Source organism: Myotis brandtii, unplaced genomic scaffold, assembly GCF_000412655.1.
Source record: "Myotis brandtii unplaced genomic scaffold, ASM41265v1 scaffold18, whole genome shotgun sequence".
NCBI lineage: Eukaryota > Metazoa > Chordata > Mammalia > Chiroptera > Vespertilionidae > Myotis > Myotis brandtii.
The window spans coordinates 7,292,613-7,317,363 of NW_005356674.1; the positions used below are offsets into that span (position 1 = coordinate 7,292,613).

Genomic DNA, 24,751 nt, shown 5'->3' on the forward strand with positions numbered 1-24,751 from the left:
GGAAAGGAAAGGAAAGGAAAGGAAAGGAAAGGAAAGGAAAGGAAAGGAAAGAAGAAAGAAAGAAAGAAAGAAAGAAAGAAAGAAAGAAAGAAAGAAAGAAAGAAAGAAAGAAAGAAAGAAGCTTAACAATCTTGTGGTTAAAAGTTGTCACACATATTCTTCATCATTCCTGAAAATACATTCCTGGAAATGGAATTGCTGCTTCAGCACATAGACCACGTTTGCAGTCTTTTGTCACAGACTCCCAAATCTCTGCCAGAAAAGTTGAAACAACTTAAACTTCCAGTAGTGATCCATTTGGTAAATTTAGCTGGGAGCAAATTATAAAAAATATTCCAACGCGTTGTTAACCAGGAGAAAACATCCTCCCCAGAACACGATGAACCTACTCTACCGAGGAGGGAGAAGGACAAAGGGAGCTTGAACAAGTCATGCTGTTGGCTGTGCACCCTGAGCTGCTTCGGAGCCTTTACGTAGCACAGGCTGGGGTGGCCAGAGTAACCAGGCGCAGCTGTACAGAAGGCACTGCCCAAGGACACCCAGCGGAGGGGGCTGGTGGGCGCTGAAATGCAGCCAGCGCACCACTCACCGAGCCAGGAGCCCAGGCACAGGATGGCACCCACCCAGAGCACTGGGCATCTTTTTCTAATTTCACAAAGATGCCACATAAACCGGGAGCAGCCCTTGGAGATGGAGAAGGAGAAAGAGAAAGAATTAAGCAGCAAACAAGAAAGCAGGGCAGTGGAAAGAGCGAGGCCCAGATTTAAGCTGATTCCAGAGTTCAGGGAAAAGAGACATATAGACCCCTATGTAGCCTAAAGGAGCTAACAGCACCCACTCAGCATGGAGTAGGAGTTGCACCTTCACCCCTCTCCCCACCCTCAAAAGCAGATGCCAAGCTGGGAACCAGTCAGTCCTGGCTAAGAGAGGCCCTGGGTCAGTGTCGGGGATGTGGGCCACAGGGTCTCTCAGCCCTGCATAGCCCCCTGATTCATACGAAGAGGGAGACTGGGTATCAGCCTGGTGGGCACTGAGCTCCTGTCACCTGGGTTAACAGTCTGTAGGCTTAATAGAGTCCAGTGTGAGAGGAATGAGGTCCGTGCAGGGCAACCCCGTGCACTCACCTTTGCCTCGGAGAAGCGCAGATGTTTTCTTCAGTCTCTCTAAATCATCATCCAGTCCATCTGTAAACACTAACAGGACCTGTTGTTTGGGGGCAGGGGTGAGGGCAGGATGGGAGAAGTTGGGAGGGAAAGGAGAAAGGGAAGTGGGGAGGAAATGGAGAAGATGGATGCTGTAAGTTGCACATTTTTTTTAAATGCAAGGATAAGTTTAGCTTTTCTGGTTGTATCCAGCCTTTCACCCTCTTCCCTTTTACCTATCCATTATTCATTTTACTATGCATTCATTTTTACTTCAACTTCCCACCCCCCAGTTCCCTATCCCCCCCCCAAAAAAAATAATTATTTGGACCAGCTTAACGTGTTCACTTAAAAATACCTCCCAAAAATTATCTTACAATACTCATCTTTATCAATGTAAAAATACCAAAAGTATTATTGCATTTTCTACAATTAAAATGTGCTATCTTTACTCACAGAAAATTTTAATTTTAAAAAGTAAATTATACTAGTCAAGAAATTCATTGGATGCATGACTGAAGGGAAAAAAATCAATGTTTGGGGGTTTTTCAATCCTCACCTGAGGATATTTTTTCCATTGATTTTTAAAGAGAGTGAAAGGAAGGGGCAGGGGAGATAGAGAAAGAGAAACATCGATGTGAGAGAGACACATCGATTGGTTGTCTCCCACACACACCCCAACTGGGCCCAGGACAAACTACAACCCAGATACCTGCCCTTGACCAGGAATCAAACCCAAAACCCTTTGGTGCAGGGGCCAATGCTCTACCACTGAGCCACACCAGTCTGGGCAAATAATGTAACTTTTAAAACTTGAAGATGTTATTTCTTTTTTTTTTAATTTAAATTCTTTATTGTTTAAAGTATTACATAAGTCTCCTTTTTCCCCCATTGGAGATGTTGTTTCTTAATAAATGTCACACAAGATCTTGCAATCTCTGTGGACCTTTGTGCTTGTAAAGTTTTGGGACACTAAGAAGGGACGAGGTGGGCTGCACTAGAGGGCTATCAGCTATCACTACAGACAGCTCCAGGTGCTGAGTGGAAAACTAATGGGCCCTACTCTACATGGCAATCAGTGACCATAAGGAGCTAATAGTCTTTGGAATGGAACATTCCTTCGATCACTAAACTGTGGACAACTTGAGGGCAGGGACTTTATCCTTTCACCCCTGCTGGCATTATTCAACATAGAGCCTCTTGGGCTTAGTAAGTAAACACTTGTTGACTGAACCAACGTACATTTCCTGTTGGTCTTTACTGGGTAGGACTATGTTTTCCTCTCTTTTGGAATGGAACATTCCTTCGATCACTAAACTGTGGACAACTTGAGGGCAGGGACTTTATCCTTTCATCCCTGCTGGCATTATTCAACATAGAGCCTCTTGGGCTTAGTAAATACTTGTTGACTGAATGAATGTACATTTCTTGTTGGTCTTTACTGGGTAGGACTATGTTTTCCTCTCTGTAGGATCTCCAGTGAAGAACAGTTTACTTGGCCTCAGTCACAAAAGCCTTAACCCCCTGACCCTGCCTGATGGTTCCATAACAAGAGTTCTCAGCATTTATTACCTTCACTTTAGCAAAAGAGAGGTGGATCGCATTATCTCCCAGGGACTGCAAAAAATCCACATCCATGCGGTTGCTCTTGGCAGCCTGATGAACCAAGAACTTCTGAATGATTTCATCACTATACTTCTCAAAGCCTGAGTCGAAGATAAGCTGGCCATTTGAGCCAGGAACCAAGTAGCGAAACATTGTGTTGATCTGACTACAGCTGATGTTAGGAAGCAAGGCCAACTGTTGCATCAGCTCTGGCAGTAACCCTTGAAGCTTCTTCTGATCTTGCCTTGTGGGAGTGGAGATATCAATTGCTACAGACAAATCTAGGTTGCATTCTTTGAAGATGGAGGAGAAAAAAATCAAATTAGTCACCTATAAATGCATGACCAGGCCCAGATATCAACCAAAACTGCCCTGAAAAAAAGAACCCCAGATTACCCATAGAAGTATAAGTTAAATAATGGTTATTGTTTAATTTAGGGGATGGTTTGTTACACAGCAAAAGCTAACAGATACAACATATACTGTTTCATACCTCTGTGCCTCTGCAAATCCTATTCCCTCTACCTGAAATGTTCTTTCCCATCCCCTCAACCCCAGTCTGGTTAACTCATACATATCTTTCAAGTAGCAGTTTAAGGAACCCCTTCCCTAAAGCTCTTTCTCACTCATGTCCCCAGTTCCTCAGGGTGTATTATCAAATGCCTATGATTTACTGTACTTAATCTTCTCTACCACCAAACAAGGATTCCTTGATAGTAGGACTATGTCATCTTACTTTCCCAGGACCTAATACAGATATATGCTCATTAAATATTTGACAAGTGAATGAGGAAGAAAATATAAATGAGCCTTGTGTCTCTTTCAGCATAAGCTATACTATTTCCTTTTCCCCTGGAAGTTTTCTTCTTCATTCACCACCCATGCATAGACCTTGTTTCAGGGGAGCATATTAGAAAAGATCAGGACTGACAATCTCTCCCAATTTTCTGTTACTTCTGCCTGAAAACTTTTAAGCCCTCCTGGAAAGGTGTAGCGAGAATGTGAAGGTCTATTGACCTTTCAGTCTATACCCACCCACTCACAGGTAAACAAGACCATGCACAAAATTTTACGGAAGAGATAAAAGTTGATGGTCACAGATGTATCTGGATTAGAATCTGAATAAATTACTTAAAATGTAACTTACTGGCCATAAGAAGGCCCACTATTATTAATTATTTCTGGACAACAAACATAACTTGGGACTGTCCAGGGCAAACCAGGACATGTGGACATTTTCTCCTTAGACCAGCACATATTGGAGTATTTGGCTCAGAATTAATGAAAACAAAACTTCACATCTGGGGAGGGGAGGACACAATTATGAGGAAAATAAATATTGGATCCATCACCAGCAAAAAGGGTTATAAACAGTGGCTTAAAGTTTTTCAGGGACCTGAGATCCAGGGGTGAGCCATGAGTTTTCTATCACCTAAATATCATACTCCCAGCTAGCTAGCCAAATATGTTTCTGGAGTTGCCAAGATAGAAAATGTCTTCCTCCCTTCCTTTCATATAAAACATCTTGGGTTTTATTTATTTTTTTTAAATATATTTTATTGATTTTTTTTTACAGAGAGGAAGGGAGAGAGATAGAGAGTTAGAAATATCCATGAGAGAGAAACATCGATTAGCTGCCTCCTGCACATCTCCTACTGGGGATGTGCCCGCAATCCAGGTACATGCCCTTGACCGGAATCGAACCCGGGACCTTTTAGTCCACAGGCCGACGCTCTATCCACTGAGCCAAACCGGTTTCGGCTGTTTTTATTTATTTTTAATCCTCACCAAAGGTATGTTTATTGATTTCAGAGAGAATGGAAGGGAAGGAGGAAGAAGAGAGAGAGATAGAGAGATAGAGATAGAGAGAGAGAGAGAGAAACACAGATATTAGAAACATCAATTGGTTGCCTCCCAAAGGTGCCTCAACAGGGAATCAAACCCACAACCTAGATATGTGGGGAATCAAACCCACAATGCTGTATGGAACAGCATACCAACCAACTGAGCCACTCGCCCAGGGCTTATTTTGATTTTTAAATCTCTAATTGAAATTCACCAATAAGAGTTTCCACAGATGTTAATCCTATTTCTATAGCAAATCTGACTTCACAAAAAAGGAAGTTCCTTTTTGTGGTATGGTATATTATTCCAATATTTCTAATTTACATTTCCCCAGGGACATTTTCAGCTGGCATGATTCTATAATGCAAGGAGTATTTTCTTTCCCTGTCAATGGAAAGGGTATTAACCTTGCCAAATAACCTCTAAGGTCTTTATGATTCAGCGTTATGATTCTAGAATTCTAGAATTAGGTTTCAGCTATTATTAAAATATCTAGCTAATTTTATCAAAAAAGTCAAAAGACGAAGCTGAAGATAAATATAAATCCTTATTTACTGCATTGTACAAAATGAATTTAAAAGAGAAGATGGAATCCTATATCTATTTTTCTCTCCCAGATAATAGCCAGGTGCATATAAACACAAAAATTGGACTTTAATTTCTGAAGAATCTGAACTGCTTAATGCAGGACATCCCATAACCCATGCTTACTTAAAACATGTTATACATGCACTCTTCTCAATTGATTTCTGAGTTCACCAAGGATACTGCAAAGTAGTGATATTCTTTAGACAATAAAAGCAAAAATATTAATTTAATACTCTAGAAAATTGGCTCCAGCTTTTGACACCAACTATTGGGAAGTCAAATCCTGCCTCCATTATTTCCCATCTATTTCTTAACCTCTCTTGTTTTTCTCATGATGATTCTGGAAACTGGGTATCAGAACAAATAACATATGTTTCAAATAGGGTTGATGTAGCAATATTGGACTTATGGGTTCCATTATATATTCTTCTATGTGATTCCATACTATACTATACTTCACCATACCACACTATACATTACTATGCCATATTATCCCATTACATGACATTCTATGCTATTCTGTGTATGCTACTATTGTTAGAGTAGGTAGCAAGATATTAATAAAGGAGAGGAGCAGATGGAATTAGACATTATTAAGTATAATCAACTAGGGAGCATAAGCCTATTTAACCAGGAAGCTACAGCTTTACACTCTCTAACCTAGGGGAGAGCAGCACTGCCCTGCCAAGGGGATTAACACCCCTCCTTTCCCCATGCAGGGAGTAGCCTGCCCTCTGGTACCAGACTGTCTGATGGTTGCAGGGGGTAGGGTATGGGGGAAGAGCAGGAGGAGATAAGCACATGCACAAAAGAGGTCAAATGGCCCAGGGGGAGGTGTTTCTATGAGGTGTGTGCAATAGGTGCTAAGATGGCCATCACAGGGGCCTGTCAGTCCAGCCTGGGAAATTAATAGATTGGTTAGGAGGTGAACCCATCAGAAACCCATGAAAGCTTGGGAAATTGATTGGTTAGTTTGAAAGGAGCTCCTGATCCTTCCCAAACCCAAAATAATATAATCCCAGCTAACAAAGCTCGCTCCCTCTCCCTCTCCCTATCCCTCTCCCTCTCCCTTTCCCTCCCTTCCTCCCTCCCTTCCTCCTTTCCTCCCAGTAACACACGCTTGCCCTGTTTATTCAAGCACTGTCTCTGTAGCAATCAAGTGGGTCTACCAGCCACCTGGGCAGACCACACAGGCCATTGTTTTGGCCTCGATGAAGACAAGATTGGACTTTTTCCATAACGTGATGGAGGAGCTGGGACACTGGAAACCCAGGGGCTGCCTTCTATTTCCACCCGAATAAATCTTACCATGCCACAACCTCCTGTACGTGTGTCTGTGGAATACTCTCCTTGCAATTTCTGCCAGCAGCACTATCATGACCCTCACAATGACGGTTTAGTCAATGACAGACCACATATATATCTGTGGTCCCAGAGAATTATAATGGAGCCGAAAATTCCTATTGCATAGTGATGTGGCAGCCATGATAAGGTCATAGCGCAATGTATTACTGTTTTGTGCTGGTCTCAGTCTATGGATAGTAATGCAATCGCTAGAAATTCCTGGGGGTACTCACCTGGGCCTCAATCATCTTCCCACAGACATCTCCTATTTCTAAACCAATTTTATAACTGGACCAACACTTTGGTTCTTATTACCCTTCAGCAAGTTGCCCTTCAGCAATAACTATTGGGAGACTTTAAAGAAAAGAAGAGTTTATTACTTAGATGCCCTGGGATATACAAGGCACACCAGGAGGAACACAGCAAGATCACAGGTAGAGAGGGAGAAAGAGAGAGAATGCAGACATCTGGGGTTCTGCTTTTATTGGGGTCAAGGGTGAGGGAGGAGGGGCTAAGGGTTTGCAGCTCACTCTTTATAGGTTCATTTATTTTTATTTTTTAAAATATATTTATATTGATTTCAGTGAGGAAGGGAGAGGGAGAGAGAAACATCAATGATGAGAGAGATTCATTGATTGTCTGCATCCTGCATGCCCCCTACTGGGGATCAAGTCTGCAATTCTGGTATGTGCTCTTGACCAGATCAAACCCAGGATGCTTCAGGCCGACGCTCTATCCACTGAGCCAAACCAGCTAGGGCGAGAGTTCTTTTTTTTTTTTTTATCATGAATGGGTGTTGGATTTTGTCAAATGGTTTTTCTGCATCTATTGATATGATCATGTGATTCTCTCTTAACATTGATGTTTCTATCTCTCTCTCCCTCTCTGAAATCAATAAAAATATACTTTAAAAAAATAAGAGGGTGAATTTAAAGCACAAGAAAAGAAAAAAACAAGTAGCTTAAATGGTCAGTTATAAAAGTCAACCAAGATCTCTAAAACAAAGGAGCCTCAGTTGGGAGGTGGGGGGAATGGTTCTTTATTTAGAGAGACAGGCAATGTGTTTATTCCGGATAGCCTTCTTTGAAGCAGATGACCCTTTGAAATGGATGCCTTGGCATTGGAAGCTTAAATCAGGCACTTGCACTACAGAAAGAAAAGCCAACAGTCAGAGCTTATGCTACAATTACTCACTTGTTTGTGGTGAGACTGTGTAAACAAACCTACCGTGCTACCAGTCCTATAAAAGTATAGTACCTACATTAGAAGGGTATACCATCTAGGGTACTTGTACTCGATGATGTCCACAGAACCATGACATCACCTACGGATGCTTTTCTCAGAAGCTATCCTTGTTGTACAAGTTGGTAGTTACAGAATAGTCATGGGGATGGAAAGTACAGCATAGGGCAGTGATGGCGAACCTTTTGAGCTCAGCGTGTCAGCATTTTGAAAAACCCTAACTTAACTCTGGTGCCATGTCACATATAGAAATTTTTTGATCTTTGCAACCATAGTAAAACAAAGATTTATATTTTTGACATTTATTTTATATATTTAAATGCCATTTAACAAAGAAAAATCAACCAAAAAAATGAGTTCGCGTGTCACCTCTGACACGCGTGTCATAGGTTCGCCATCACTGATCTAAAGGTTAGCTATCCTGATTACAATGTGGTTTGCTGTAGACTCTCACTCCCTGTGGGAAGGAGGTACAGTCATCCATGAAGACATTCTCTGGGTCAGTCACCCACTGAAAGCCAAGTCTTGAGATAAGATCAGGACAGACTCAGACTGTTGGGAAGAGGAACCCTTGTCTCTGGACCTTGCTGTTTTGATAAAAGCTTGAGGAGATAAAATGGGATTGAGAATGACCTCAACCCCATGGAAGCAGATTAGCAACAGAGTAGAGAGACTCCTGTACAGAGCCACACAAAAAAAAGAGTGTGTTCTATTTCATATGAACTACTATCAACCGGTAGTATTCTCTGCTTCTATTTCCTTTTCGATATGCCCAAATCATCAGTAAGCTGTATGTACGTGTTCCAGTCTGGTTTCATCTATCTACAAGGAATATGGGGAAGAGGTGTGAGGACTTTCTAGAGAGACAGTTCTGAGAAAGTTCAGGCCTTTGGAGACCAGAGGGCAGGAAGCCAGGGGATGATTTAAAAAAAAATCCCCAGGGGAAGGTGAACCACAGCGTTAGGAGTTCGGTCCTCTTGTTCTCCCCACAGGGTGATCTTCCCTCCCTCCCCCAGCTAGAAGGATCAGTTTTACTTTATTAAGAGAGCCAACAGGGTCCCTGACACCTATGATGGGCTCATAGATCAAATAACAAACCCTCTGTCACTCACCTTCTGGAATGCAGACCTGATAAAATATTTCCTTCTCCAGATTCTGCAGGGACTCAAAATTTTCTCCATGGTACACTTTGCCAGGGTCATTAGTCATCTCCAAAAGCTGAGAGCGTCTGGCTTCCCCCACTCCAATGGCAAAAATAATTATGTTTTTGTCCCTGATGGCCTTGGCTGGTATGGCTACATTGTCCTGGGAGACCCCATCAGTGATCACAATCAAATACTGATGAACACCGGGTCTCCCTCCTCTTGAACTGTCAAAATAAATCAGCGTGAAATTCAAGGCTTTCCCAGTGCGAGTGCCATCGTTCATCTGCTGAACATCTGAGATGGCTCTGTTAATGTCCATCTTCAAGGAGTATTGGTTGAGCCTGAATTCTTCTTGGGGGGTTGAGCTGAACTGCAAAAGACCAATCTGAATTTCATCAGCCCCGATATTAGATAGATTCACCATCCTCTTCATGAATCCCTTCATCTTTTCAAAGTCTTTTGGGGAGATGGATTCTGAACCATCTATCAGAAAGATAATGTCAGCTTTCTTATTCTTACAGGCTGGAGGGGGAAAGGAGCAGAACAGAACATTCACTCAGAGACTGAAACCAATTAATTACAAGTCCTCAGAGACAGTCTGAGGTGGCATATGTACAACATGAAAATATTTTTAAAGGGGGTGAAAGAGGAAGTCAATGAAATAAATTTTCTATGAAACATAAAAATATTTTAAAGGGGGTAAAAGAGGAAGTCAACAAAATAAATTTCCTATGATCTAGCACAGACCAGTCTTAAAATAGACACAGCTGTATGATAAAAATATAAAATTTGACCGTCCTGGTTCATTCTAGGTCATGGTCACTCTGTGTCTAATACTCACTAATGGACCAGTGAATCCACACTTCAAGAATGAAGCCTACCCTAACCAGTTTGGCTCAGTGGATAGAGCGTCGGCCTGCGGACTGAAAGGTCCCAGGTTCGATTCCAGCCAAGGGCATGTACCTTGGTTGCGGGCACATCCCCAGTAGGAGGTGTGCAGGAGGCAGCTGATCGATGTTTCTCTCTCATCAATATTTCTAACTCTCTATCCCTCTCCTTTCCTCTCTGTGAAAAATCAATAAAATATATTTTTTTAAAAAAGAATGAAGCCTATTCACATAGACTAGACACATATATTTAGAGAGAGAGACTAAAGAAAAAAGTCTTACTCTCTGAGGAGCAGATGTCTTGTACCACTTCTTGTTGGATGGCCTTCAGTGAATCAAACTCATGCACGAAAAACATCTTGTCTTTCGCTATCTCCTTAAGCTCAGTGGTGTTAGCGTCTCGGACCCCAATCGCATAAATGATGACTTTGTCTCTCCTCAATGCCTCTGCCGCCTCAGCCACTGGGTCCGCAGACTGACCGTCAGTGATGACTATGAGATACCAAGGCACGTCTCGGCGAGCAGTGTCTGCAAAGACCTGAGCCATGACACTCAAGGCCTGACCTGTCATGGTGCCGCCTCCCCACTGCTGGATGCCATCGATGGCTGCCTTCAGTCTGGCCACACTGGGGTACTGGCTGAGGATAAACTGACTGTTAATTCCATCTGAGTACTGAACGACTCCAAACTGTACTCTGTCGGGCCCGATATGGAACATCTTTATCACCTCATTCATGAACACCTTCATTTCAAGAAAATCATCTGGTTTGATGCTGGCAGATCCATCGATAAGGAAGTAAATATCTGCCTTCTGGACGTGCATGCAGCCTAGGCAAGAAGAAGCAGCAGCAGCCATTAGAACAGGGGTGAGATGGCATGTTGTCCCCAGCAGAACTGAGCCCCAGCTGCCTACAGCGGTAACCTGCTCACTAACTCAGCCGGGATTGGCTGCCTCCCCTTCCTCTCTCTCATCTCCACTCCCCTATCAGTGTGCCTCCAGGATAAGCCACTTGCAACCAGATCCTTTTCCCAGAGTCTGTTTCTGGTGAACCCCACTTGACATTTCTCAAATGGGGAAGTTGAGAACAGGCTAAAAGTAAAATAGCAGAGCATATTTGAAGCTGTGAATTGTCTCAGTTATTCAATATTCCTGCTTCCCATGCAAGTCACACTTTTTAAATATATGGACACTTTCTGGAATGTAATGTCATGTAATTACTTTAAATGAATTTAAAACTTTCTGGTTTAGATCCTGTCTCCACCACTTACTAGCAGGTTTACCACTTTGCATGTCAATTCCCTAATCCAGGGGTCCTCAAACTTTTTAAACAGGGGGCCAATTCACTGTCCCTCAGACCGTTGGAGGGCCGGACTATAGTTTAAAAAAAAAAAAAAACTATGAACAAATTCCTATGCACACTGCACATATCTTATTTTGAAGTAAAAAAAACAAAACGGGGACAAATACAATATTTGTATTTGCATGTGGCCCGAGGGCCGTAGTTTGAGGACCCCTGCCCTAATCTGTCGAACAAGAATCTTAACACCTACTCGGTGAGTTTATTGTGAGGACTAAATAAGATTATGGAAACATAGCTGAGCTGAGTATTAAAAAGTCATGGTTAAGATCACCCAGGGTTTTATTTCTGTCACCTAGCAGATGCCTCATAAAGAATGAGATGTAATTTTCTCCTCACTCCTTTCAGTAAGGGTGACCCAGCTTTGTGTTATTAATGTCTGGATTCCCTTGACCCAGGGAAGAATCAATAGCCTTTTCAAGTTTTCTGGCTGAAAGGGAAGTGGTCTGAGGCAGGAGTTGGGCTCCACTGCTCATGCCTTCATTTGGGAGGACCCTGGTCCAGCCAATATGAGACATACTTACACTAAAAGCAAAACAAAAAATTCTTATTTATCTGAATGAACTTCAAATTTAACTGGGCATCCCCACCCTAGAGGGGCAGGCATTGGAAGGGGGCGTGACTTAGAAGGGTCGGAGAGGAGGGATCTGCCCCTACCATGTTTGTCAAATGCTTGGAGAATGAACATTATGAAAAAAGAAGGCAGACGCTCAGACCCTGCTGGAACCCAGCCCCCACTGGTGACAGGTAGATAGCTAGCCCGAGTCTGAGAAAAGGGCCATTGTGCAGGAAGGGACATCTTTAGAGCCAGCCCCCTGCGGCAGTGGCCCACAGAGGCTTCACTGCAGCCCAGGGCCGTAAGAGCCCTGAATACTGCCTGGCACTACACATTCTTGTAAATCTTGGCAGAGGGAGATTTGGGAGGGGTGAGGGAGGAGAAATATTTCTTACAGTCTGGCTGCTACTAAGCATCCACATCTATGACATACACAAAGTGCTGAGCAGAGTGGCTGACACATACAGATGACCAATAAATGGTAGATATTAGGAACATGATGATCAGCCAGGACACAATTCTGGTAAAAATGTCCCAACTTCTATTTACCTCTAAGTTACCCCCAATCCTCAGCTCCTCTATACTTTGAGCTGATTTTCCTGATTCTCTTTAGCTGCTGTGCAGTCTGGGAAATAAATCAACCCTCAAGTCTTTATACTTTTTGTACAACAGAAGGAGAGAGAGGGAGACTTCTCTCCTTCCCTGTGGAATAGAGGCAAGGGATGCACAAGGAAGTGAAATTCATAGTTAATGATTTTGTTCCTTATTCCCAGGACAGAGAAAGGGACTAAATATACAGGCCAAAGAAAACGATGGGAATTTATTTATTTTAAATCTCTAGACCTTAGTACAAGTAATCAAAAAAATTACAAGATCACTTAGTAATTGCTTTAAAAAAAAAAAAAAGAACAGCTCAGTCATTTTCCCCTGAAGATATCATCACAACGTTGCATTTTTAAGTTAATTATCTACATTTCAAGTTGTTATCTTCTTTCCATAATTCTGATTGGAAGCTAAGAAATACGACCATGGGTGGACAAAAATAGACAAGTTAGACAGACAGACACAATGATATTTATAGCAGCCAGTAAGTAGCAAATTTGGGATTTAAAATTCAGACAACTTGCCTAGCCAGTGTTGCTCAGTGGTTGAGCATCAACCCATGAACCAGAAGGTCACAGTTCAATTCCCCATCAGGGTACATGCCCCCGTTGCGGGCTCGATCCCCCAGTGGAGGGCGTGTAGGAGGCAGCCGATCAATGGTTCTCTCTCATTAATAATGCTTCTATCTCTCTCTCCCTTTCCCTTCCTCTCTGAAATCAATTAAAATATTTTTTTTATTTTATTTTTTAATTCAGGCAATTTGACCCCAAGGTGCACATACTTCACTGCTATGTTTTTTCTGGTGGTTGTTGTTTTTTAACTGCATTTACAATAGGAGGTCTCCTAACTAACCTCCTCTTAAGTGGCTCCCCAGATCATTGACATTCTCCCTTCCCTCTGCAACACATGAGCAATAGTCCCACAGCGCTCTGAGTGCCTTCCCGCTGGGAGCTCCCAGTTGAACACTACACAGTTCTGCTTTGCTTAGTGGAAGAATAAGCCTACTAAGAGCAATGTGGGTTTGTCCCTGCCCTGTTTATGGCAGTTTTGTTATTATAATTACACAACAAACCAAATATTGTGCAATCAGTAGACTATGAGTGTGAATAAAAGGTTTATTGCAACTATGAAAACCAGGTTTACTGCTTAGAAAGCCAATAAAGGCCAGTTGTTATCAAAGAAATTGTTGATATACTAGATAGCACCATAAAAGATTGGATTTCTGAGATCATAAAAATCAATAAGTATTTCTGTGCTCAGATTGCTTCAAAGATAGCTAAGTTATCTTCCCACTTTAAAGAAAATGGAAACTATAGAAAATACACTATTGGGTGAGTGATGAAGAAATATTCAGAATTCCAATCAGTAGGGTTCATATTCAAAGAAGCGATGGCCCTACACGAAAGTTTGGAAAATTGATTTTCCTTTCTTTTTTAACTTATAAGTTTTAAATTTCAAAAATGTCTGTATCTTTTTATAAATAATTTCCTGCTTTATGTGACTTAAGATTTTGTCAATCCATACTCAATTCCCTATGGCTTTCACTGTAAATATACATATAGTTCCATCTAACTGTTAAAATGGATGAAGGGTAAGATAGAAAGAGGAAGGGATGTTCACTATTTACTTCACATTCTTCTGCACTGTTAGGAATGAAGATGAAATCATTTTAACTTTATAAGTTTTGTGTTTCAGTATTTTAATAAATTGACTCCAAAATCTTTTCTTGAATGGGGTGAGGGGTTGGGGTGAGGGATAGGAGAGGAAATGAGTGGATGCATAAAGCAAGCAGAGTATATATATATGTATGTATGTATGTGTATATATATATATATATATTAGGAGCCCAGCCCGTGATTCAAAATCATGTGGCGCTGCCCACCCACCTGCAGCCCTGCCTTGACACCCGAACCTGTCCACACAGAGCTCCAGTGCACTTCAAGCCCGGCCCTCAGTCCCTCAATTGCCTCGAGCTGGTCCTGCCTTCCCTGGGCACCTCCCCACTTCCGCCCTGTCTCCGGAGCAATGCCCCAGCTAATATGCTAATGACCTGGTCATTACCCGTTACGGCATATCGACCATTAGCATATTAGCTCTTTATTAGTATAGATAAAATTTGAAAAAGGTCTCCCTACCTTCTTGCACGGCATAGCCCATCCCAGTAATGGAAACTCTTCTGCCCACCGTCTCAGGGCAGAGCTTGTTTTTAATCTTGCTTCCCACAATGGAGAGTTGCAAAAAGGATTCCAGAGGGATGGCGTGCTTCCAAGGGGGATATGATGCTATCTTCTCCAGGTCCTCACTCTTGGAGGCAAGCTGGGTGCCCACTGCATAGACGGTAACCCCCGCCCTGCGCAGGAGAGAAGCCGGTCTGGACACATTGTCTTGGGAGAAGCCTTCCGTGATGACCACAGCTATTTGCTGCACACCTTGCTTGGACCGGCTGCCCTTCTCCGGAATGAAAACCTCATTCCTTAGGAAATCCAAAGCAGCACCAGTCTTGGTCCTTCCTCTCTGTCCCCGGGAGGTTAATTTGTCCAAATGCTCCAAGATTTGGGCTGGAGTCTGAAATGTATCCAGTGAAAACTCAAGTCGTGGCTTCTCACCGTAAAAGACCAAGCCAATTCTCACATCGGGAAAAATGCTTAGAGAGCGGACGGTGGTCTTTAAGAAATTGACAACTTGTTGGAAATTCGATTGCCTAACCCTGCTAAATTCCTCAATGAGGAATACTAAGTCAGCAGGGATAGCAGTGGGACATGCTATAAACAAAAACAAAAAGAAGGGTTTTAGGCACGAGAACAGAATAAGAAAGACAGCATTCATTTTGCATATAAAAGTCATGCTATGTTTTATATACCATCATATTTATATACTTATTTTTATATACTGTAATATTTAGTATTAAAATCGTAATAATATGTACTATTCTAACTTATATTGATACATTTTAGAATTTAGTGGAAGGCTTTATGATTATCATTTGATATGATGGTCAAAGAACATTACAGGGTTCATACCTATCCCCAAATCCAAATTTTTCACATGAAAGAGTATTCACAATATTTGCAAATTTCATAAATATAACTGTATCTACAAGAAAGTGCTTTAAGGTCATGTTTCGATTCATTGAGTCCATTAGAAGCATCTGAGTCTTGCTTGACTAGTTTTTTCATCATTTTTCGAGTTTCAGAAAACCCTGGGTCCAATTCTCTTTTATAGGCCTGAAACCTCCTGGATTTAATAACTTTGCCTCTGTCCTGGTGAAAGATGGAAATAGTAAATTGTGACTGTTAACAGATACAGTTTCCTCTATAAATTTCATGTTATTTCAACATGAAATACCCCAACTTCCCATCAAAAATCTTTGTCCAAAAATTGGGCTTAATGGCTATTTTATTTTGCTATAAAAGAATCTTCCCTTTAATCTGCCTTAAATGGGGTATTGGCATTAGGATTGCATTAAACTCCCTTCTAAGAGAAGCCCAAACCTCTTTCACAATTTAAGGCAGTGCTTACTATAAAAAAAAAAAATAAATAAACAACAACAATAAAAAAAAAAAAACCACTGTGTCCACATACCAAAAAGGCCCAAATATGCTTGGATGTCAGAAAAAATAAAATCCCCCTAGCAGAGAGCCAAAACCATATACACAGGAGGCTGAAACCAGTGTGTAGACAGCTGCATAAGATGAAACAAAATTGGGAGAAGAGCTTGTAGGGTCAACAGAATAATCTTTTGATTATCTTTGGTTTCTTGGTATCCTAAAATTTCCCCTTTGGTCCTTTTTTACAAAGAACCAAAAGTCAATCCTAGATTTTAAAAAAGGATGTTGCCCCCGATCTTGCCAAATCTAAAACACCTTCTGAGGAAACCCAAGCATCTTTGACTCATCCCTTCCTTCACCTGCCGGTACCAAGTGCTATTATTCTCCCTTCAGGTTGTCATGAGGATGAGTCCCCTTTCCTCATTATCAGAGCCACCACTGGCCAGACCCAGGCTCCCTCTCTATTTGGACAGATGACGGCTCAGTCTTAAAGTCCTTCTGAGTAAGAGGTGTCATGTGGAATTCAGCCTGCACACTAAAGGATTCCTTAAAGACCATTTTGATCCTGTCATTTTTCCTGCTTAAAAGCCTACTGCTACTTTCCAGTGCCTTTGGGACCCCATAATCAGGGTCCATCCTACCTAATCTAATCTCATCCCTAGCTCCCTCTAAATCCCCCCATCCCAATTGGCTCCATTTTTTCACCTTCTTCCTCATTCATCCAGCCCATTCCCACTTCCACACCCTTATTCATGTTCTTCCCCTTACCAAGAGTACCCTCCTCCCTTCTCCTTGTATATTAAAATCACACCCATTATTGAGGGACCAACACAATTCCTCCCAGGTTCTCCACCACACCCTCCTTTTGTTCTATTTCTACTTCATATAGTGCCCATAAGTACTTGTCAGTTCTTTATTAGCTCTATTTGGATTTTCCTCTTCTCGTCTCACATACGTTTGTCTTTTCTGCCTATAAAATTCCAAGGACCCTCAAGTTCTAGATGTTGAGAGGTCTAGGCAGAGCTATGATAATTCAGAGAAAGTGGGGATTGATTGCTTCTAGTTGTGGGATACACTAGAAGCCACACCAAGCTTTTAGTTGTGGGGGGTGCTCCACAAAGAAGGTAACTTAAGAGCTGAAGGATGACGTATTCCCGGCTGACGGTACAGAATATTCAGGGCAGACAGAGGTGAGAAAACATGAGACATACACAGCAAATGGTGGGTAGTTCAGTTTGGCTAGTGGTTAGAATGTATAAAAGATAAGTCTCAGTGGTTCTCACTCAACAGTGGTACCCATTCCCAGACATTTGGAAATATATAGTGGTATTTGGGATTGTCATAAGATTCAGGAGTGCTACTGGCAGGAACCAGGGATGTTAAACCTCTAACAAGCCTGGCCAGTGTGGCTCAGTGGTTGTGCGTCGACCTATGAACCAGGAGGACACGGTTCAATTCCCAGTCAGGGTACATGCCTGACTGCAGGCTCTATCCCCAGTGTGGGGTGTGCAGGAGGCAGCTAATCAATGATTCTTTCTCATCATTGATGGTTCTATCTCTCTCTACCTCTCCTGTGCTCTCTCTGAAATCAATAAAAATATATTTTTTTAAAATAAAACCTCTAGCAATGCAAAGGACATTATAAATTGTCCCACCCAAAATGCCTATAGCATCTCCCTTAAGCATTTTGACTGCCAACCTAAGGAAGGACTGTATTTAATCTCTGGTGAGAAGCCTGAATGCTCCTTCTGGAAAAGGTATATGGTAACCTGGATTATAGTACAGAAATATTTACTCCCTACATCCCACTTCCATGGTGGAAATATACTTTTTCTCTCCATGGATAATGACATGGCCATGTGACTTGTATTGGCCAATGGAATGTTAGCAGGTGATGAAGCAGAGGTCTCAAAAGTGCTTATGCAATTGCATTTTCTCTCTTGAACCTTTAAAGTTATCATGGGAAGAAGATGCCTAGAGTAGCCTAATGATCACGGGAGGAAGATGGGAGAAAGCTATGGAGCAGAGTCAAATGGAGACCAGCCAACCCTCATTCCCAAATCCCAAATCTGTGAATAAGTCAAGGCAAGATTAGCAAAGCCACTTAATTGAACTCAAAGACCTGACCCCTGGCAAATCTGTGAAAATAAATAATTCTTTTCAGTCACTGCCTTTTTGGATGACTTGCTATGCAGCATCATTTTGACTATAGTTAACTAATACAAGGTTTGTGCCTGATGCAGCTCCAAGCCCTCTCCTCTTTCCCATCTACCAGTGCCCGTGTCCCGGTCCTGAGGAATCCAGAGTATCCCCCATCTCTGCCCTTTCCCCAGACTTTCCTGTTACGCTCAAACTTCCCAGTAGCTCACATACCTAGAGACCAAACCTTACCTACTGTAGTGTCCTTCTCGGCCTCTGTTACTGTAGTGTCCTTCTCGGCTTCTGTTACTGTAGTGTCCTTCTTGGCCTCTGTCCCGAACTCGGACCGCCCAATCCCTTGGATCACCATATTCACGTCTTGTATCACCTGTCTGACTCCATCTTGACTTTGCATCTCATAGACAAGGGGTGGGGTCCCCATCCCCTCCAGTTCTCTTCTGTCAAAGTCCTGTACGCCCACAGTCATGACTTTCACACCTTTCTGCCTCAGTGTCTGTGAGGCATCCCAGACCTCATCCTCCGATTTGCCTGAGGTAATAACCACTGCATACTGGGGGACGCCCTGGAGAAAGCGGCTCCCCGCTGCCTCCTGGAAGAAGGTCTGATGGAGGTATCGTAGAGCTTTGCCTGTCCTCCTGGAGCCTCCCCGGACGACAAAGTGTTCATGGATGTGAGCAGTCACCTCATCCTGGCTCTGGTAGGTATTGAGCAAAAACTCAGTGTGGCCTTGACTACCATACTGAGCCAGCCCAATCTGGTACTTGTTCCTGCCAACATCTAGCATTTTAACCACTTTGGAGATGAAATTGCGCATCCACTGGAAACTGGCCTGTGATGTGTTCTGTGAGGTGTCGGCAAGAAAGACCACATCTGCATAGGCCTGGGTGAATTCTGGAAAAGGAGAGAGAAAGGGGGAGGGAAAGACACCGAAGAGAAAGTCAATCAAATCAAGATACCATGGAAATGGAATACAAGGGTGATTTTGTGAGGGAGGGGTACGTAAGAGGAAGAAGTACTCTATATATGTAACACTCTTCCACGTGAGACTGCCTCGAGGCTCTCTCCCTCTGATACTCCTGCTGCCTGTGTTGTCTGCTCCATTAGACTAAAGTATCTTTCAATGATTCTTTTTCCACCAATGAAGGAGACAAAGGAAGTTAACATATACTGAGCAGTTACTTAGTGCCAGAGATTTTTATGTACTCTATCTGATTTAATCCTCATAAACCATCCTGCTGATAGTTTATGTTGTTCAGATGAGAAAACTAAAGTGAAGTTTAACTGCTTGTCCATGCTCACATAACTAGAAAGTAGCAAAGACCGTATTTTAAAAAAAACATGTCTTCTGGCCTGGCCGGTGTGGCTCAGTGGTTGGGCATCAACCCATGTACCAATAAGTCCCTGGTTTGATTGCAGGTCAGGGCACATGCCCAGGTTGCGGTTGTGGGCTTGAACTCCAGTGGGGAACATGCAGGAAGTAGCTGATCAATTTTTTTTTCTCTCTCTCTCTCCCTCCCTCTCTCTCTAAACATCAATTTTAAAAGAAAACATTTTTTTTTAAATTTTAAACATATCTTCTGGACTTCAAAATCCATGCTATGTCCTCTTATCAACATGGCAGGGTGTTCTTTACTACACATGAGAACTTCATTCATCCTTCACTCCCCAGCTCAGATGTTCATTCAGGAAATGTCCCCTGGTTCTCCAGGGATGGCGGACAGCTCCTACCTCCCACTGTGCTCAGTGTATCGTGGCTCATATTGTACGTAGGCAATCCTGATTGGAACGTTGGGTTCGACACAGCTTCTTACCTTTTATTGTACCCTCCACTGCTGAGCACAGTGACTGAAGAATGCCTCCCGAGACATCCTGCAGGATGTTGAAGTTTTCCGTGTTAAAGAGGAACTTCTCAAATGGCTCACTGGCCATTTTTTGCAACTCCTGGACATCCTGCACGTTGATGCCTACCACATACACAACAACACCGTCTTCTTTCAACCTGTCAGCCGCCTCCTGGACTTCGTCATTGGACTCCCCGTCTGTCACCAGGATAACTATCTGAGGAACTGTGTCCTTGGCCCGGCTGCCAGCTGCCTCAGTCAGATAGTTGGTCCTGACAAACTCCAGGGCAGCCCCTGTGTTGGTGCCTCCTGTCCGGTAGGGCAGATTCTGGATATGCTCCAGGACCACACTCTTCAGAGGGTACTGGTTCAGCCGAAAGGCTGGGTAGATGTTGTCATTATACTGAGCGAGGCCCACTCGGACCTGGTCACTGCTGATGTCAAGTCCCAAGACGACAGAGTGAAGGAAGTTCTTTACTTTCTGGAAGTTCTGGGGTCCGATGCTGGTTGAGCTGTCTACTAGAAAGACAATATCCGCCAGGACCGCGTCTCTGCAAGCTGCAACAGAGAGGACAAAAGGGATAGGGTCTGTGGACCTTCACTCGAAATGCTTAGGACCCATGGAGCCAAATGGTATACAGAAAGGGAGAGCAATGCCAAGCTACCTATGCTCAGTGGTCCTCAGACACCCCACATGACGCTGTGCTCAGAAGAGCAACAACATCCCCTGTGCCTTTCCTTCCCCCCACTCCGTCATCTTCTGACGCTTCTGGCACGCTCTGCTGATGCCTCCAACCTTGAAATCCACTTGGACCATCCTTAACTCTCATTAAGAGGAAAAACGCTTCTATAAATGTAGCAGCATGCTGAAAAGGGGGCTGTACTCTCTCCAGTGGGAATAAATTTCATTTCTAGGAATTTGCTGACACCAACAGGTCAGAAAGCTGGAATGTATCCCAGGTTCTAGGATACATTGCATTGTCACTCTACCACTTTAGCAGCCCTGTGGCCTGTTATCACTCACCTTTATGACACTCAATTCTCTCTCTATAGCACTGAAATATTTCCACCAGCCCTCACAATCTCATGGGATTGTTTTGAGGATGATATAAGATAATCTACTGTAGCAGATAAGATCAGTGTTCTGCCCGGGTCCTTTCGGATCCCTTTTTATTATTTCTATACACTGCTCTTTGGAGGACTTTTCAGCTACTGGAGCGGCTTTGCCTACAAAGTCTAGCTCCTTGCCTTGGGTCAAGACAATCCTGAGTTCTCCTGTAGGATCAGGCTAAAACTCCTCTCTGTGGAACTTTTGCCTAAGATCATACCCTTCCTTTCTTTCCTCTACTTCTCTGTCCTACATCCGTACCAACCTGCTTTGGGAGCTCTTCCATGACAAATAATGTGCATCCGAGTCCTTGCCTGAGGCTCTGTTCCCTATGAACACAATCTCAGACACCTTTCTATTGAAATGGATCTGCTCTGAAAGACTTGGGATCAAGTCCTAGCTCTGCCATCAGTTATGTTACCTTGGCTTCAGTTTCCTCACATGAAATAAATGCAAATAATAATACTAACTGCCTTATGTAACTATGTAAAAACAAATACTAATTGCCCTGTGTAGCTAACCAAAAAAAATAGCCGAGGCCAGTTTGTATCAGTGGATGGAGCGTCGGCCTGCGGACTGAGGGGTCCTGGGTTCGGTTCCGGTCAGGGGCATGTGCCTGGGTTGCGGGCACATCCCCAGTGGGAGATGTGTAGGAGGCGGCTGATCGATGTTTCTCTCTCATCGATGTTTCTAACTCTCTATCTCTCTCCCTTCCTCTCTGTAAAAAAATCAATAAAATATATTTTTTAAAAATGCCTTATGTATCTATGTACCAGTCAGATGGGCAATGCAAACAAGTTTTCAAAACTACATAGTGCCAAGCAAACTAGTTATTACTATGTATGTAAAACCTCTTTGTACACCTGGAAGTACTATGCAAAAGTAAGATATACAACGTGGCTGTACAGGAGCAATATTACTACCACCCACCTGTGGCATCAAATGGTTCAAAAGTTTTAGCACTTCTTCCAATTCACCCACCCTATCTAAAAATAAAGAATAAGTAATGAAAGCTCTATCCTCTTGTGGATTTTGATGGAACCCACGAGCCATCTTCTCATTCTCTGTTCAAATTCTGTGCTTTCTCATAGAGTTTAGCAATTAATTTATAAAGAATGTTTACCAGTTTATGCCCCGTCAGCACCAATAGAAGTTCAAAGTTGATGACAAGTATATCACCACAGGTAATGACTCTAATGCTTATGGGCACCTCTGATGGGCTAAGCACTATGATAAGCACTTTACCTGCATAACTTTAATTATTTCAACAACTCTCTGAGGCAGATACTACCACCCTAGAAAGAAAATGTATAGATTCAGAGAGATAAAGTAACATGTTCAAGATGACACATTTAGAAAGTGGAGAATCGGGATTGGAACCCAGGTCTTTCTTTCCCCTAAATTCGTTCTCTTAACCAGTACATTACAACGCACTCACAGCGAAACAAGCCAGCTTCCTGGCAGTGAAATAAGCCAGCCTCCTTGGGAAGGAGAGAGGGGGGTCTATGCCCCTCTCCCTTCTCTGCCCCCCATCCAGGCACTATGGGTAAATTCATCTAGGAATAACAATACCATAGGAAAAAATATTTCTTTCATCAAAAATGGACTTATACTACATGTCTATATAGAACCAGCATAAAGCCCATAGTATGTAAAAAAAAAAAAAAGGAATTGATAAGTTTAGGTCCATGATTGGAGAAGAGCATAGAGTGCAGATGGTTTAGCAACATTTTAATATTAAAATCAAATCTGCACAAATATGGAAAATAAGGACAGTGCACGGGATGAATAAGAGATAAAGCCTTGAGTTCTGTGACTTACAGATCAGAAATAAGAAGGGAGAAGCCTTTGTACCTGGAGAGACGCGGTCAACAGGTTGAGCTGCCTTTACCAACGTGTCACAGAGATCCTTCTGCAGCTTGGGGGTGAGGCCGCCCAGAGCAGAGAAGTTGGGAAGGAAAGAGGCAAACTTCTCCGCGGGACTGCTGGCAATCTCCTTGAGCTCGGCCACAGCCGCACCTCTGCTTCCGATGGCGTAGAGCAGGATGCCGGCCCCCCTGAATGCCTCCGCAGGCTCCTGCACAGGGTCCTCGGAGGGGCGGCTGCTGAGCACCACGGCGACCTGAGGCACTCCCTCCCTCGCCCGGCTCCCCGCGACTTCCTGGAAGTGGTGATCTAGAAGGAACTGCAGGGCCAGGCCCAGCTTGGTGCCCCCAGGGCGCCCAGGTTTTAACTGAAACCTCCGAATGTGTCTCAACACCTCACTTTTGTGGTGGTACGCGGAGAGCAGGAACTCGGAATGGGGCGCATCGCTGTACTGGGCCAGCCCCACGCGGATGGTCTCTCTGCTGACATTGAAGCCATTCACCATGGTGTACAAGAAGTTCCGCACGTGGCGGGTATTTTGGGGGTTGATGCTTGCGTCCACTAGAAACACGACATCTCCCACAGAGGCCTGGCTGCAGACTGGGGAAGAGAGTCAAGTTAAGATAAAAAAACATTACCAAACTGGCAGCTACTGGCTGTAAATACATCTCTCCCAAATTAGTGCCTTTACAACCCACGGATCAGCCTGCACGGCTCTTTGGTGATAACTGATATGCATGCGGCCTAAGCACATGATCATCTTTGCTTTCTCACGGCCATCACCTACCCTTGTTCACCTGCCACCCTCCGTTCCATTCTAACAGACATTGGACCCTGCAATTAGATCCTTAACCATGGCCTTCCATTCATCCCTTAAACTTAATAAAGGAAAACAGGGAAATAAAAGAAGCAAACAAATGGGACTACATCAAACTATGTAGTTTTTGCACAGCAAAAGAAACCATCAACAAAATGAAAAGACAACCTGCTGAATGGGATAAGATAGTCACCAATGATACATCTAATAAGGGGTTAATATCCAATAATGTATACGGAACTCATACAACTTAACACCAAAAAACAAACATTCCAATTGAAAAATGGGCAAAGGACCTGAATAGACACTTCTCTAAAGAGGACACACAGATGGTCAATAGACATATGAAAAGGTGTTCAGTGTCACTAATCAACAGGGAAATGCAAATTAAAACCATAATGAAATTATCACCTCACAACTGTCAGAATGGCTATTGTCAATAAATCAACAAGCAACAAGTGTTGGTGAGGATATGAATAAAACGGAATCCTTGTGCACTGTTGGTGGGATTGTAAATTGGTGCAATCCCAGTATGCCAGTTTCTTAAAAAATTAAAAATAGAACTACTGTTATGACCCAGCAATTCCACTTCTGGGTATTTATCCAGAGAAATCTAAAATACTAATTCAAAAAGGTATATGCACACCTATGCTCATTGCAGCATTATTTTTAAAAGTATGGACAAATGAATAAGGAAGATGTGGTACATATACTCAATTAACTATTACTCAGCCATAAAAAATATGAAATCTTACCATTTGCAACATGGATGGACCTAGAGGGTAGTATGCTAAGTCAGACCAAAAAAGACAAATACCATATAATTTCACTTATGTATGGAGTTAAAAAATAAACAAACAAACAAACAAACAACAAACTCATACATACAGAGGAGAAACTGATGATTGCCAGATGGAAGGGGGGTTGAGGAGGGGGAAACTTTCCATGCTCCCACTTCCCCCTGGCAACTTTCTTTTTCTTCTTTCTTTCATCCTTTTTTTCTTTTATTTCTGGTAAATTCCCATAGAATCGTGGGTTTTTTATCTTAGTTTGTAATATAACATTCATTAGTGTACTTATTTAATTAATGGCAATC

The 24,751-nt window shown here is 42.8% G+C and overlaps 1 protein-coding gene across 1 annotated transcript in view; it reads right to left on the reverse strand.

Annotated features, from left to right (window-relative positions):
* Window positions 1-24,751, reverse strand: part of LOC102256069 (collagen alpha-4(VI) chain) — a 102,879-nt gene that overhangs the window by 62,604 nt on the left and 15,524 nt on the right. Inside the window, exons 3-10 of the mRNA XM_005863599.2 lie at window positions 22,827-23,438; window positions 19,835-20,422; window positions 18,255-18,914; window positions 14,451-15,077; window positions 10,081-10,626; window positions 8,879-9,433; window positions 2,715-3,040; window positions 1,125-1,203 (exon numbers count right to left, since the gene is read on the reverse strand). Coding sequence (XP_005863661.1) covers window positions 1,125-1,203; window positions 2,715-3,040; window positions 8,879-9,433; window positions 10,081-10,626; window positions 14,451-15,077; window positions 18,255-18,914; window positions 19,835-20,422; window positions 22,827-23,438 — 3,993 coding nt within the window. The remainder of the gene's footprint in view (window positions 1-1,124; window positions 1,204-2,714; window positions 3,041-8,878; window positions 9,434-10,080; window positions 10,627-14,450; window positions 15,078-18,254; window positions 18,915-19,834; window positions 20,423-22,826; window positions 23,439-24,751) is intronic.